Source organism: Myotis yumanensis, unplaced genomic scaffold, assembly GCF_028538775.1.
Source record: "Myotis yumanensis isolate MYYU_CA2020_CCGP unplaced genomic scaffold, mMyoYum1.0.hap1 SCAF_8, whole genome shotgun sequence".
NCBI classification, from domain to species: Eukaryota; Metazoa; Chordata; class Mammalia; order Chiroptera; family Vespertilionidae; genus Myotis; species Myotis yumanensis.
In genome coordinates this window covers 8399927-8415402 of record NW_027223759.1, presented here as the reverse complement: position 1 = coordinate 8415402, position 15476 = coordinate 8399927, and the positions used below count along the sequence as shown (strand labels likewise).

Below are 15476 nucleotides of genomic sequence, written 5' to 3'. Positions count from 1 at the left end.
ATCATGTGATTCAAATAACTTAATATACGTGATTAAAACCACTTCTGCAGTTATTCTAAAATGGCAGAGTTGCTTTTAAAAATCTTTCATTTCCAGGCCACATTTACATGAAAAAGATAACATCTTTCCATGCTCCATAAGGAGGGAAGGAAGTAGCATTGAATCTGACACAGTGCAAGAAGGTGAAAGGGAAATCTTCAGTGAGAACAATTGCATTAGGAACTAGACTCTGTCTTTCTAAGGGGAACTCTCTAGTTGTGTTATCCGGGAACACATGTAGATGCTAGAATATGAAAATAGAAAACAGCCATAACATGAATTAAAATGTTCTTTAAAACATTGTTTCAAAATTGCAGCGCACGATAGGAAACTTCCTAATTACTCATATTCTGAATTGTTTCAGGTAAATAGGTAATGAAATGTATTAGGTGGGTAGAGTTATTTTGCTCATTTTAATAAGGGTTTGCCTTCTTGTAAGATAAGTTGGCCAATTCGAATATATATGGAACTCCTTGAACAGACTATAAATTATATGTATCCATTGGCCTGGAAATTTCCACCCTTGACATTTCTGGTTTTGTTGCCCATTTGGGGGCCCAAAGATAGGATGCAGGCAGAGCCGAGCGGCTCAGTGTCCTCTCAACCCTACAATCAATCAGAAACGGGCTGGCACAAGGGGGACCGCAACCACTGGGCAGGGATCAGGGTGAGGCGAGGAGACGAAGTTGGCAACTGCAGGGTATGAGCCAGTCTTTATTTAAAATTCTGCTATTGTGCTCACCGTGGATTTCTAACTTTGCATTCATGTTGGTTTTTAAGGTATTGCATGACTGAGTTTTTTGGCCCCCACTTAAATTTGGCTCCCAAAATGTATCTCACTCCCTCCCTCACCCTAGTCCCAGCTCTGCTCCGGCACTGGGGCTCTGGGTCCCAGCGGAACCTGGAGCCCCACTGGAGCACAGCCTTCGCTCCCACCGCCTCAGCTCTGACGGGCCAGGGAAGGGCTCCCACAGGAACCACGGCTCCTGCTTGCACACATGGGGGGCAGGGTGCAGACAAGCATCCTCTTGGTCTCCCGGGGAACCACTGGGAGTGTCAGGTAACAGCTCTCATAGCTGTTGACACTGGCTGTGGCTTCTGTGTGTGGACAGGAACCATAGTGACACAGGCATTCATGCCCTCAGCGTGGATTTAGCAGGAGAAACGAGAAGAGTTACACACTCACCCCAAAAGCATAAAGAACCCCTGCAGAGCATGCTAAGGTATATAAAAATGAGAGGCTTGGTGTACAGATACCGGAAATCTGACACACAACTCTTTAAATCACGGAATGGGCAGGGTCACGCGTGGTAGAGCTCAACTAACGCCGAGGGCACCTCTCTGTTCTTGAAGAGAACGAAATGGCACTTTCCATCTTATTGCTGAACCTCTCGTCAGACTTGCTGGTCTCTGTCTTCTGTCTCGTCCCAAAAGACAGGCTGACAGTCCTTAGGCAGGGCCAGTGGCTGCCCCTCCATAAAGAACGTGGAGGCCTGCTTTCTCTCCATTTGTGTTTGATGGGAGTAGAGTGGAGAAAGGGACTGAGGTTGACTAACTCCCGGGTGTTCGAGCTTACTCAAGCCCGGGAGCCCTGGAGAGAGAGAGACTCACAGGATTAGAAGTGGGGAGAAGCCTGACTTCCGGCATTCCCTACAGCCAGAACCATGAGGCCCTAGTGGTCACACTTTCCTCTGGGAGGAGACACAAAGACCAAATATAATGGGACTGCTCTGTCTTTCATCTTAGCAAGTAGTCTCATCATAGGATTGTCTGCAAACACAAGGTACACAGGCTGCCGTTCCGTCGTCCTCCATGGAAGTCAACTTTGGACACTTTTTGGAAATTGGAAGCGAAAGCTCTAGGTAATAAAAGCTCTGAAAAGGAAAGAAGAGAAAGTTAGGGACATGGGTCTGATTAAAAAGCTCTCAAAATTATCTGCTGACATTAGATGGGTATTGGGTTTTAGGTATTAACACGACTGTCTATTTTATACATTTCTATGCAGATTCAGTAGGGAAAATGCTTAAATATATACTTAATTCCATAGGATCCCAAAGCACTTGAGGATTTAAACTGATAAGCCAACCTCAAAGGGACTGATTCTTGCTACTAAAACACAGACACCTCTGGGGTGAAATGTGGCAACAGTTTGACAGGCATAGCAGTAGCTTAGGCCAGAAAGGATTTATCCAATTAAAATTATGGGATGAATTTTGGCTGGCAGAATGTAATTACCAGCCTTGGAATGGATCCAGGATCCTGAGGTTAACACCCCGCCTCTTGCCAACAACCCTCCTACCTGCCAACACTCTGAGATGGGGAAGGCAGGATCTGACACAATCGCACATAATACTGTTGTGACATCTGAGTACAATGATGATGATGTGAGAAGCGTCGTGAACCTGATTTTTTTTAGCACTCATTATGTTACTTATTTTTATGCCACATTAGGCTAGAAACCAAATGTCCACATAAATGTTAATTTCCTCAAATCTGTATTTAAAAAGTATAATTAGAAAATAAAAAATAGATTTAAAAATTAATTTATTCTGTCAAAGTAGTTATTTAGTGATTATTGCAGTTTAGAAACGAAATTGGATCAAAATGGTGACATTTAATGGTTGCTGCATTAAAAAAAAAACAACACCACAGGTCCTGAATTTTTGGAAGAGAGATGTGTTCTCCCAAGTTCACTGGCCTAGAAAAAAGGGAACGCCTAGTGCTTGGTTCACAGTGGTTGAAACTTGGGCTAACCGGTCAGGTGCAAGCACTGCTTGGTCCGAGGGCGGGTCCGTTCCTTCCCACGGGTGCGCGCGGCAGGGGAACTGGGCCGGGGTGCTGGTGCGCCCGTGCCCGGGAAGAGCCCCCGCAGGTGCCTGGTCCAGGGGAATGGCCTCGCCTTTGGATCCCGCTGCCCTCTGAGCGAGGCAGTCATTTCCCGGAGGGAACTGTGCAGACTCCCCACGGAGCGGGAGCGGCGGCGGGCAGTGCCAGCAAGGACGTTCAGCTCTCCCGGCCGCGGGCGCGCGGGGCGAGGCCGGGCCGGGGTCACGGTCATGGCCACGGAGGGAACGCAGGCAGGAGCGCGCCGGGGCGGGAGGCGGGGCTGGCGGCGGAAGCAGCGGCCACGCGCGGCGACTGCGGCGATTAAGGCTGTGCCGCCCGACCCTCCGCGCGCAGGTCGGTTCCCTCCCAAACCGCAGGGCGGCTTCGCGGCCACGGGTTCGGGCTGGGCCGCTCGCAGACCACAGACCGGGCTCCCGGAGGACCTCGCGGGGGCGGCCGGGAGTCTTGCCGAGCCCCTGCGTTACTCTCGGGCCCGCGTGGCCCTGGGACGCTCCACGCAGGACCCGGGGCGGGGCCGCGTGGGGGTCCCAGCGGCAGTTCCAGCCCCAGCACCCGCTGCCGCCCGGCCCGCGGCTCCCTCTGCGACCCTGAAAGTGCTCCCGGAGGTGCGGGGCGGTGCGTGCCGGTGCTTTGGCGGGACCCTCGCCAGCTGCTCCGCTCCGCACCGGCCCTGCCAGCACCTCCCGGCGAGCCAGGGTCTGGTCTGTCACTGAACCGCACGGGGATTGAAAGGGTGGGCGGTCTGGGCTCCCCTCTCCCCCAGGGTGGGGAGGGCTCGCTCTGTGTCCCTCGGTTAGAGGAGGAGGGAGCAATGCTTACCCTTGACTAACAAGCCTGACCGCTCTCCAAAAGCCTGGTGCAGCCGCTCATTCCAGCGCGTGCTGGGAAGGCAGGTTTTCCCAGCACCATCTTTGTGTGATTTAGCTGTCCACAGGGAATCAAATGTGGAATGAGAAGATGAAACTAATCCTTTCCCTTGCACTGTTAGGGGTTGCCATAAACACCATTTGTTAAGAAGCATAATTAGGTTGGGAAAGTGCCTGATGAGACAATTAAGCTACATAAACACACCGAAAACAAATGAAAGCCAGAAGACGCCCACGCCCCTTGTGTAAAGCAATTTTTTGTTTACATGAGAACCAGAGGTCTGAGCTGCTCTAATACAGCGATGTTATTAGTGTCTAGTCTAGAAGAACCTAATGACCGTATTTTTCATGAATTTTCGATGCGATGATGGTCACTAAAAGCCTGAACTATCCATGAGCTCTGCACTCCCTTTAGACTGGGATGATTAGGCCACCAATCCTAGTGTCCCGGACGCCAGTGGATTTATGCGTGGAGAGCGCTAATTGGCACCCAGCACTTTTAGCTTAAACTCGTAAGCTTAATGTTTGTCTCCGAGGAGACCACCATTTCCTGAAGCATCCCCCACACGGAGAACATTGCCTGACACCAAGTGACCTTTGTCAAGTAGTTGTTGCATGAGGTCATGAGGGCTGCATTCAGTTTTCGATATGATCTGTTAAAAGGCCAGAATAGGATGGCCTGGCCTCGAAAAGGGGGGTTCTTACTATTTTGAGTTATTGAAATGTCCTCACGTCATATCATCTGAGGTATGGAAAGATAATGGGTTGAAAAATGCCTTTCTGGAGTACTAAAGAGCATCAAAGCAACTTCTAAAACGTGTGTAATTAATCCATTTTCAGTGAAAGAATCACTCACTTTCTCGGCATTACTGGGTGACATACCAGAGCACATGTCAGCTTTCACAGTTCAAGGTCCAAAGTCCTGTGAAAAGGTTTGCAACTGATTTAGAAACTTTGGAGATCAAAGTGCCAGAGGAACAGAGTCAGATAGCTGTCAGGTAAAGCCCCTAAGTGAGCCCCCTTATTTCTTTTTGCTAGAGGAATCGTTTTTGTAGGCATCAGCATATTAAATAATCTCCTTCATTCCTCTTTTTTTGGTAAGTCTCATTTAACAACAGGATCATGCTTACTGGTTACACAAAGAAGACCCAGAAAACAGGGAAAAGCGGAGGAGGACTGTGCTTAAAAGGGAATAATATACTTTAATGGAAGTTTCACTTGCACGACGGAATCCAGGCTGAATAACTTGAAGGATATGCTAGTGTTCTAGTGTTGCTACTGTGTTCATCTGTGCGTGGCCACATACACCGTCTCCTGAGGAGTCTCCCTGAGGGTTTTATTATTCAGGTGTTCCCTAAGGAGCGAAAGAGAGACGTGTTAATATTATGACTAACTGGTTTCCAAAGAGCTATGATTTTTTTTAATGGTTAATAAACATGAACATATGAATGAACTGTAGAGGCGGAAATGAAGACTCCTTTTTCTCCCATTCTAGGAAAAACCAGCATGTCTTCCTCCAGATTGGGGCTCCGTTTGGCTGCCTGTTTACTAAACATCTCAGAAGCCAGGAGGAAACACGTTGTTGAGAACATTGCAAAAGCAGCTCTTCTTGGGGAAAATGGTAGGAACAACAGACAATTGAAGTGGATATGTAGTGTTTTGGTAATACGGTAATTTTTGTGCTCTGCAGACAGTATCTATGGAACACTCTTCTTTCTTTGTGGGCTCCCCCACCACCACCACCACCACCGCCCCGTTCCTGGGCTGTAGCAGGCCTCCAGGATACTGAGGTAGAGCAGTTAGGCAGATGTGCACATGTGGTCTTTTCCAGACGCCTGCCTGCGCTCAGCCGTGCAGTTAGGGATAGCGGAGAGTGAGAGGAGGGTATAGTTACACAAAGGTTAAATGTCCCCCTCACAGGCCATTTATTTGGTCATTAATAGAATGAGCATAATTGGGCATTTTGCTTTTTATTCAGCAGGTTACATAAAAAATAAACTTGCCAAATACCAACCACTTTTCAAAGCACTCCTGCCAGCAAAGCCCTTGCTATCATTACAGCACTATTATTTCTATTACATATTTTCCCTGTAAAGAAAGGCTTTTAGGCAATTGCATTTAAGTGATGTGCGTAAGATCACTTAGTGATTCAGGAGACTGGAGCCCAAGCCTCCTTGCTCCCTGGGCCAGTGATTACAATGAGAGATATTACTCTCCTTTTTTATTTTTATTTTTTACTCTTGTTGAAATGTTCATGTGATGACATAGTTCTAGGCATCATTTGTTTTTACACACACATACATGCACACACACACATACACACAGACAACACAGTGAGTTTACACACAGTTGTTCAAATAGAAAACTTTGTTATTAAATGAAGTTTTTTTGGCAACAGGCGGGCATTAGGACCCTAGCCCTGACGCATTTCAGACAGTGTATTGTAATTTCTGATTGTCATTTTTTGTTTCGTTCCTGCTTTTCATGAGAAACAAGTGTTTCCTTCAGCCCATTTCTAACGACGAGCGCATTTAAATTACTGTCTTGCAACTGCACAGGAGCTGGAAATGTCTACGAAAATTCCTGATAATTGCTGATAAGAAAGAAACCTCTGGAGTCAGCCAGCTGTGCTCTTGCATTCTCTTTGTGGGAAGGGAATAGCCCATTCGGGCCCCTCATTGTCAGACAAGTACATCTAATGGGATCAGGTTACCTGTCTCTGTGATTAAATGAATGTGCCGGAGACATTTGGGGAAGCCACACACTGATGGATGCCTTGTCTCACTCACAGTTTTTATCAGCTTATTAGTGGCAGCAGCTCAAATGGAATTATAGCTATTATACTCCATTACAGACACCAAACAATTTACTTCTGCTGAGAGGCAGCCCGGCAGCTCCTCCTGCCAGCAGTCCATTTTTTTCTATATGCATGCTGAAGAGATTGCAGGAGAAAGTGTTCCATTCTCTCAGCATTTGATTCAATTGAGTCAGATGAAACTGAGAATAAAAGCTTTTCAGAAGAAGATTTAGGATGGAAAAATAAAATCACATTAAAAAGGAGATTGTATGGTCTGGTTCTTGCTTCATCTTTTATAGTTATGAAAATGCAAGGAAGTAGCACTAGCTAAGAAAATGACCTATTGTTTTACAAATACTTTAGAGGCATTTATTTTTCAGCAAGTGGAATAAACCGTAACACCTATAATTTTCCCAACTAAGTAATGTTAAAACATTTAAATGGCCTAAAAGGTCTAAGGTAAAGAAACTTGAGTTATAAACTTTAGACCTACACCAGGGCAGGGCTGTATAAGATGCTCATTTGGCTAAGAGCAAGTGACATACTGTAAGTTTATCTTTTAAAGTTATTAAAGTTAATGGCATAGGGCTGCTATAAGCTCTGTCGTGCCTGCATGCAACTTATTTCTCCTCTCTTCTGAAAAGATTAATTGTTAAGCTGCCAGGGGATTGGGGGGCGGGGGGTGGACAAAGGTATAATGGCATGGCGAACGATCTAATTACCGCCTGAAAACTTTTGTCCTTCTCTTTGAATTTGCTTTTGCAAGCTTGAGGGGGACTTTTAAGGGGCCTGGACCAGGCTTGTAAACTTCAGAAATAATGTGGGGTTATGTGTGGCTGCTGTGCCGGGCAGGGCAGGGCCGGGCAGGGCAGGGCAGCTTTCTCCTCCGGGTTACGCGGTCCCGGAGTCACAGGCCATGGGAGGCTGGAAGCCATTAACATCTGAGGGCTGTGGGTGGCCTCTGAGGAGGTGTTGGAGTCCGAGCGTCTCCAACAGACAGGTGCATGCATCCCAGAAACCTCTGCTTCAGGCACTAATTGGCCCATCCTAGTTTTTCCAGATGGCAGATTTTCATCCAGACAGGTTGATTTCTGGGTTTAGGAAGGAAAAATTGATAAGGCCTGAAAGACGCGGCTGAGAAGGAACCGGGTTTGGAGTGACACAGCGTGGCAATTGAAAGAAGAGGCTGCCATCTTTGAGTGGAGAGACGCCAAAGCCTAGTGTCCGAGCTGAGCCGTCCAGCGATATAGGAAGACGCCGTAAGGAGTGGGCGTTACTACCCAGGAATGTCATGATTAGCCAGTGTCACCTCAAAGGTCACAACCCCGAAATTTCTCTGTTGAACAAATATAATTGCATCAGAAGAAGTAAAGTATTAAGGCTTCAGCAGAGAAAAATAATTCTTGCCTTCATATTTTTTTTTTCCTTTACAGGGAAGAAACGTCCTGAAGTATCAGTGCTCAATATATTTTCTGATCAAGACTACAACAGATCAGTCATTACCATAGCAGCTTCTGTTGATGAATTAAGTGAGACCGCAGTTCTCTCTCTCTCTCTCTCTCTCTCTCTCTCTCTCTCTCTATATATATATATATATATATATATATATATATATATATGATGAAGGGTAGCTTCAGGTAGGCCTGCATGCTCTCTACTCGGTGATTTCCTGTGCCATAGGAATAGTCCATTACCTGGAGAGTCTACCTCAAAAATGCATTTCATCATTTTTCTGAACATACACATCTCAAACATTTCCCATTTCCTCTTCGTTACAATGAATCTTGGGTCCAAGAGTTAATACCTTTTTCCCCCTGAAGATGGTCGCATATCATTTATGGATAAGAAAGACAATCTTTAAGTTTTAACCTGTGGAGTCATAGTGTTGAAGTCAGCCTTGATCTCAGTGATAAGTTGGCATAGAATGAAACATGCTAAGCAGTTGTGTTTTGGGTTGGGAGCCTGAAATCTTGAGTTGGTTCACGGATTGAAATGAAATATCTCATGTTGTAAGTTTTAGTGGGACAAGTTGAATTTGAAGGATCATAACTGTTTGAACAAAAACTTGTATTATCTAATATTGCTTACAAAGGGCTCAAAATATTTTTAAATAGACTTTATTTCGACTCAGATTGTCTTTTTTCAAAAGGTATGTTTGTTTGAAGAACTAAGCGCTGGCTGGTAGCTCCCAGCAAACAGGACAAATTATCTTGAATGTTAATCATAAGATGTTAAATTTGCTTCTTTGTTGTTTATCTTTCTTGTTGAAATGGTCGTACTGTACTGCTAATGAAAACTCAGAGTAATAACATAACTCTTAGGTATCTATCATATGTAGTTAGATGAAGTAAAATCTTTTGAATGCAAAATCTAATTACTAGAGAAGAGGAAAACTAAAATAAATACTTATGCTTTTAAAACTTTGTGTATATATTTTAATAAAAATTCATAAAGCATTCTGAAAATACAAAGTTTCATCAGATTAATTTGATAAAGTTGAAAACATTTAAAGTAACCAGTTGTTAAAAAAAAAAACACAGAGGTGCCCTAGCCGGTTTGGTTCAGTGGATAGAGCATTGGCCTGCGAATTGAAGTTTCCCAGGTTCGATTCTGGTCAAGGGCACATGCCCGGATTGCGGGCTTGATCCCCAGTAGGGGTCATGTAGGAGGCAGCTAATCAATGATTCTCTCTCATCATTGATGTTTCTATCTCCCCCTCTCCCTTACTCTCTGAAATCAATAAAACACACACATACACAGGTGTTTAAGAATCATAAATATTGCATAACTCCTCTACTTTGGGGGATAAATGTGAAGAAATGTGAACCTTTATGATGATTGGGAGTTAGGGCAAGGGGAAATGTTGGATCTTTTACTTTATTTTGGGTGAAAATCATCTTCTATACAGATTACGAAAAATAAAAACAACTAGTGGGACAATAAAATATAGCTGCTTCTTTACTGTGTTTGAAAGTTTAATGATTGTTTTGTACAATTTTACCTTTTAAGACCACGCTGTCCTGGCTGCCTGTGTGGAGGCCTTCCGGTCTATCGACATGGAGGCTCAAGAGGGGATCCACCCGTGTTTAGGAGCCGTGGACCTGATCCCCATTTACCCGCTCGCCGGCGTGGGAGTGGAAGAGTGTGGAGCTGTGGCCAGAAGTAAGAGAAAGCTTGGGGCTGTGTGTTATTTCTAACGGAAACCATTTTTACAAAGCAGAACAGCTCCTGACAATGTCATCGCTCCTCAGCTCCCCGGGAAAGGTCTACCTTAAGGACGTGTCTGAACAGTAAGCTTTCCTGGGTTGCAGTGGCCCATCGTGTCTCTGTGGCATCCTTCCAGTGTCCACGCCGGGGCGTGGGAGCGCTAACTGCTGTGGGATGCAGCACATCAATCACTTGTCCCTTCCGAGTTCATGGTGGACCACGAGGAAGCAACAGTAGTTTCTAATGAGCTCCTTAGACTCTTTGGGGCAGGACGATGCTGTGTTTTGCCCATCTGTGTCTTATTTTGTTGAGCAGCGGTAATGATGAGGTTGAAAACCACTTAAATGTTAACTCCTACCCCCTTTTACCCTGACTTTTTTCTCTCCCTGTGCACGACTCTCTTTAAGATTTTCTTTAGAACTGAACTGTCACATGCTTGATTTCAGCCCCAGGGGTGAGTTTAATTTGGAAAATTTGAGCTATGTCACTTGAGGTGTTTTGGAATTAGGCAAATTGGGAGAAAAGAAAGACCCTTTGCCTGGACTGTCTAGCTGTGCCACGGTTAATTACGGCACACAGAGGCTCATAACCTGTGGGGAAAAGGCCGCCTTCGGATAATTGCATTCTTCTCTGTATGACCTCAGAAGTCCCTCATTTTTATTTAATAGTGAATCGTCTCACATTTGGGATGTAGGTCTGGACCCTGGCTGAGCGGCATCAGGCACCAGGAATAGGAAATGAGACTTGTTTCTAAAGGAGAGCTCACTGTTGTACTGCACTTTAATATGACCTGACAGTCGAAGGATTGCTTCGCAGGGAAATCTTGGCCCGAAATGTGCTTTACTTTTTATCCAAGAAAGAGTTAAAATTTAACATGGGGGAAAAATATGTTTCACACAAAAAAGAAGAGTTCATAGTTGTCCAGGGCAGAATAATGATTTTAATTGTCTTCCAAACAATTATGTTCAATTACATTAAATCTCAAATTAGCTAGTACACGAAGTTCTTCATTACATCAGGACGAGTCTGCCCAGATGTGCGTCCTGCAAAGGAGACAGTCAACAATCGGAGGGTCTGGACACGAGATCTCTCCCTTCCCCTGCCCTTTTGCTTCATTGGCAGCTACTGTACCTCATGATTTAAACATGGACATTTCTAATTAAATGAGAGCTCAGCTGCATTCTTGAACTAATTTATAACATTTGATTTGAAATGTAATAGCTTCAATCTTCATCTGATTAAAAACAGTCAGATACTGTACATGGTTACTATTTTGATGCTCCAACATGCAGTTTTTATTTTTACATTCCCCTTTCTGCACAGCTGTTCATCTAATATCATCCAATTTTTTTTTTTAACAACATGCTCAGACATTCTTATAAGGCAAAAGTATTCAAATTCTAAGGACTGGCTGTTCTCCAAACGGTGAAGGGATGTTTTCCACTAGGGTAACCCCTTCTCAGGGAAACCAACTTGAAGTTAATAATTGAACTAACTTTCTTTGGGAAGAAGGGCAGTGGAGAACAGTCCAGTTTCATAATATAGTTGATACTGGTTATTAATATTGATAATTCATATATGCTTTTGTGTGCAGAAACTCATTGAATAATAAATTTCAGAACTTTTTGATATCAGCTGTAAGCTTGCCTATACCTTAAGGAAGGGGTTAAAGTGGGGCATGAAATTGGTGTTGAGGAGACTTATAAATACTGTCAAAGTCACATGCAAATTTTTATGCCTGTGCTTTCTTGTATACATACAGAGATACATACTCTCGCGCATAACTTCACAAATCATTTTGGTTTAAGAACTTTTAGAATAAAGGGCACAGCAGTGCAGAGGTTCAGAGGTGAGGGCAGCCTGGGATTTGGGGCCTGCGAGGGACTTGAGTGTGTGGCCAGCACTTAGAGGTGGATGAGATGGGAAAGGCATTCCTGGGAATGTTAAGATAGAAGCTCAAGTGATGCTTGGAGGTCATATCATGGAGTATTATGTGCCGGTGAAGGAGCTCAAACCTTATTGTAAAAGGATGGGAACCATTGAAGAGTTTTAAGCAAGAAAGTGGTCTGATTGGCTTTGAACTCTGGAAAGATCACTCTATGCTTGCATGAAAGAGACTAACAGAATGCAGGCGGATCAGTTTGGAAAGTTGAAGGGGGCCGAAGGTAATAGATAATGGAGAGACTCCATAGGATGTTGGGGGTGGGGAACAAAACGGTGGCATGGAAGTGTCATCACTTACAAATGATGGCAGGAAGGAGGTTTGGGGGAGAGAGCATGAGTGTGTTTTTCATGAGCTGCTATTGGCAGTTGAATATACCTCAGTTGACAGCTAGGAGACACATAGGCCTACTCTGTATTTAAGGCTTACCGTGTTTTTTAAAAAATGTCTTGGACTTTTATTTTTATTTTTTTTATTATTTTTTAATCTTTATTGTTGAGATTATTACAAATGTCCCTCTTTCCCCCCATTGTCTCCTTCTACCCAGTTCCCCCCTCACCCCTAGCCTTCACCACCCTATTGTCTGTGTCCATAGGTAATGCATATATGCATGTAAGATCTTTGTTTAATCTCTTCCTGCCCCTACCCATCCCTCTTCCCTCTGAGAATCATCAGTCTGTTTCATTTCCATGCCTCTGATTCTGTTTTATTCACCAGTTTATTCTGTTCATTAGATTTCTTACTCATTTATTTTGATTTTTAGATTCAATTGTTGATAGGTATGTATTTGCTGCCATGGGAGAGCTGCTGTGCAGGAGACACCCCTATGGAGCAGGACTTTCTTCAGTGGGGTTTTGGTGCTCACTGAGTCTGCCCCTTGAGTGTGTCGCTTCTGGATGTGTAGAGTTGTAATCTGGTATGATCTGACACTGACCACTGGGTGCACTGGCTCTTGGGTCTCCAGGGAGGTGCACAGTCAGCCACTGCCTGAGGCCACCCAGCAGGAGCTACAGAGAGATCTGTAGATTCCTCCTCTTTGTATTGGGTTTGGAAGTTCCCAGATGAGGTCCAGCTATGAAGCAAGGCAGGCTGGTGCTGGTGCCAGGTCTTGGGCCACTTATTAATAGGTTTGGGGCTCCCTGACCCAGCTATAGCTTGTTTGATTTTAGCCTGAGCAAGGAACAGGCCATTCATATGCAAAAGCCTCTGCACACTGGTTGCGTGGGGCTGCAAATTGGATGGGGTGAGGTCTCAGAATCACCTGGGTAGAGCAAACAGAAATGGCTGCCAGTTAGCCTTGCAACCAGGGAGGTCCCAGCATAGGAACAAGGATCCCTTCAAGCACCTCTGTCTGGGAGAAAGCTGCCCCCCGAATTCCTGCCCTGAGGCCAGACAATCCAGTTTCTCCTTGTATGTGTCTGTGTTCCCCAGAGCTTCGCCCTGGTGCTGGAGCTCAGAGGAAATGGAACCTTGTAAGGTCAGTTTGTGGTGCTGGCCTTTTAAGAGAAACAGCTGGGTTTCCAGCAGCCTCTGTATCACTGAACACCAATCCGCCCTGGTTTTTACAGCCTATAGTTCTTACTGCCTGTAAGGACTTATTTTTCCAGCTCTGGGACCCTGGGCTAGGGGTTCAGTGTGGGGCTGGGACCTCTTACTCCTCCCCGAAGCCACTGCAGAGAGGATCTCCCTCCCAATTAAAAAAAACCGCCCACATGGGTGCCAGACCAGCCCATCCCCCACCTCTGCACCTCCTACCAGTCTCAGTATGCTTCCTTATTTACTTCTCTACTTGTAGTACTTCCATTCAGCCAACTTTCCAGTGGTTCTGGATGATGGTTGTTCTGTAGTTTGGTTGTAATTTTGATGTATTTGTGGGAGGCAGTGCATATTGGTGTTTACCTATGCCGCCATCTTCCTTTCTCTCTGACTTTTACTTTCTATAAAAACCACATTTAATCAGTTAGGCTATATCTCATTTTTATCTCTGATATGTCTCTAGATTTTTCCTCTCCTTTTTCCGCTTCCTCCCTCCATTCTTCCCTCTCTCCCTTCTTTCATCCTTCCTTACCTTCTTTTTGTTGTTGTCAAAATGATAGATGCATGGAGCTAAAAGTCAGATATTCTACAGGCTTTATTCCCCAAACTTTAAGCACCTACACAACCCACCTTCCCCCCTCACCATACACAAACTTCAATTTCCTTCTTCCCTGAGCCAAGTGCTTTCAACTCCTTTATTTTATTAAGATCAACCCAAGATACCTAAATATCAATGGTACTTCTTAGTTTTTCAATTTTAGGCATTGTCTATTGACTTCTTATTGCAGAAGATGAGAATTTAGCTTCCTCTCACCGTCCCTCATCCCCAACACACACACACCTTCTCACACTCTTACTTTCCAATTTTTCCTTCTCTCAATATCAAAATTTGGATAAATACTTAGTGGTTACATTATTATGACTATACTAGAGGCCCGGTGCATGTAATTCGTGCACTGGGCGGGGGGGTGTCCCTCAGTCCAGCCTGCACCCTCTTCAACCTGGGACCCCTTGGGGGATGTCCAGCAGTCGGACAACCCTCTCACAATCCAGGACTGCTGGCTCCCAACCGCTCGCCTGCCTGCCTGCCAATTGCCCCTAACCGCTTCTGCCTGCCAACCTAACTACTAACCACTCCCCTGCCAGCCTGATCAATGCCTAACTGCACCCCTGCCAGTTGATCGCCCCCAACTGCACTCCCCTGCCGGCCTGGTTCCCCACAACTGCCCTCCCCTGCCAGCCTGGTCCCCCACAACTGCCCTCCCCTGCCAGCCTGGTCACCCCCAACTGCCCTCCCCTGCTGGCCTGATCGCCCACAACTGCCCTCCCATGCTGGCCATCTTGTGGCTGTGGGCACCACCATTTTTGAGGGTGTGGCAGTCAATTAGCATATTCCGTCCTTATTGGCTGTGGGCACTGGCATCTTTGAGGGTGTGGCAGTCATTTAGCATATTCCCTCTTTATTGGCTGTGGGCGCCGCCATCTTTGTGATGGCATGAGGGTCAATTAGCATATTCCCTCTTTATTAGATAGGATAAGTATTATTCACAATGACTTATTTAATATACTAGAAGCCCGGTGCATGAATTTGTGCACAGGTGGGGTACCGCCAGCCCACCTTGATCGGGGCTGATTGGGGCCAGGTCGGCTGGGGGGAGGGGCAGTGGGTGGTTGGCCGGCCAGCCCCGCCCCCAATAGGGCCAGTTAGACAGTTGCAGTACACATCATAGCGACCAGTCATTCTGGTCGTTCCGGTTGCTTGGCTTTTATATATATAGATTGTTATTTTGGCCTTTCTGTAAATATTTCTTTTTTTTTGCTAGAGTTGATCATTATCTTTTTGATTGATTACTTTATTTTAAAATTTATTTATCACTGGTATGAGCCCAAACTCTCTGTTAATAACATTTCTCCATGTATTCAGATACAACATCTCATGTGTTGAGTATTCTATTAATTTCATCTTCTTGAAGAAATGTCTTCTAGAACTCTCTGACCTGTTCTAATTAGAAGACAGGGGAAGGGGAGTTCCACTGCTCTTTAAGCAGGCTTTCCACCAGTGTCCCTGTTTTGATATTTGCCTTTACCTCCCAAAGCTAGGTTGCCAGTTTCAGGTGCCTGTGGTATAAGTGAGGTTGCTGTTGTTTCTCTTGCTGCCTTGAGGCTATTGAGTAACCACCATGCCTATATCTGCTCTTCACATTCCAATACTCTTCCTTTTCCATTTGTTTGAATGAATGAA

General features: G+C 45.2%; 1 protein-coding gene and 1 long non-coding RNA gene across 2 annotated transcripts in view; one reads left to right on the top strand and one right to left on the bottom strand.

The window, feature by feature from the left end:
• Positions 1-740: 740 nt before the first annotated feature.
• On the bottom strand, positions 741-3796 carry LOC139015498 (uncharacterized). Its single transcript, XR_011472453.1, has 2 exons — positions 3706-3796; positions 741-1913 (listed from the first exon to the last, which is right to left on the bottom strand). It is a non-coding gene; the product is annotated as an uncharacterized lncRNA (long non-coding RNA).
• The window catches only part of FTCDNL1 (formiminotransferase cyclodeaminase N-terminal like), a 32404-nt gene continuing 20072 nt past the window's right edge, over positions 3145-15476 (top strand). Inside the window, exons 1-4 of the mRNA XM_070423272.1 lie at positions 3145-3219; positions 5248-5373; positions 7983-8078; positions 9559-9711. Of these exons, the coding sequence (XP_070279373.1) occupies positions 5259-5373; positions 7983-8078; positions 9559-9711 (364 nt within the window). The 5' untranslated portion in view covers positions 3145-3219; positions 5248-5258. The remainder of the gene's footprint in view (positions 3220-5247; positions 5374-7982; positions 8079-9558; positions 9712-15476) is intronic.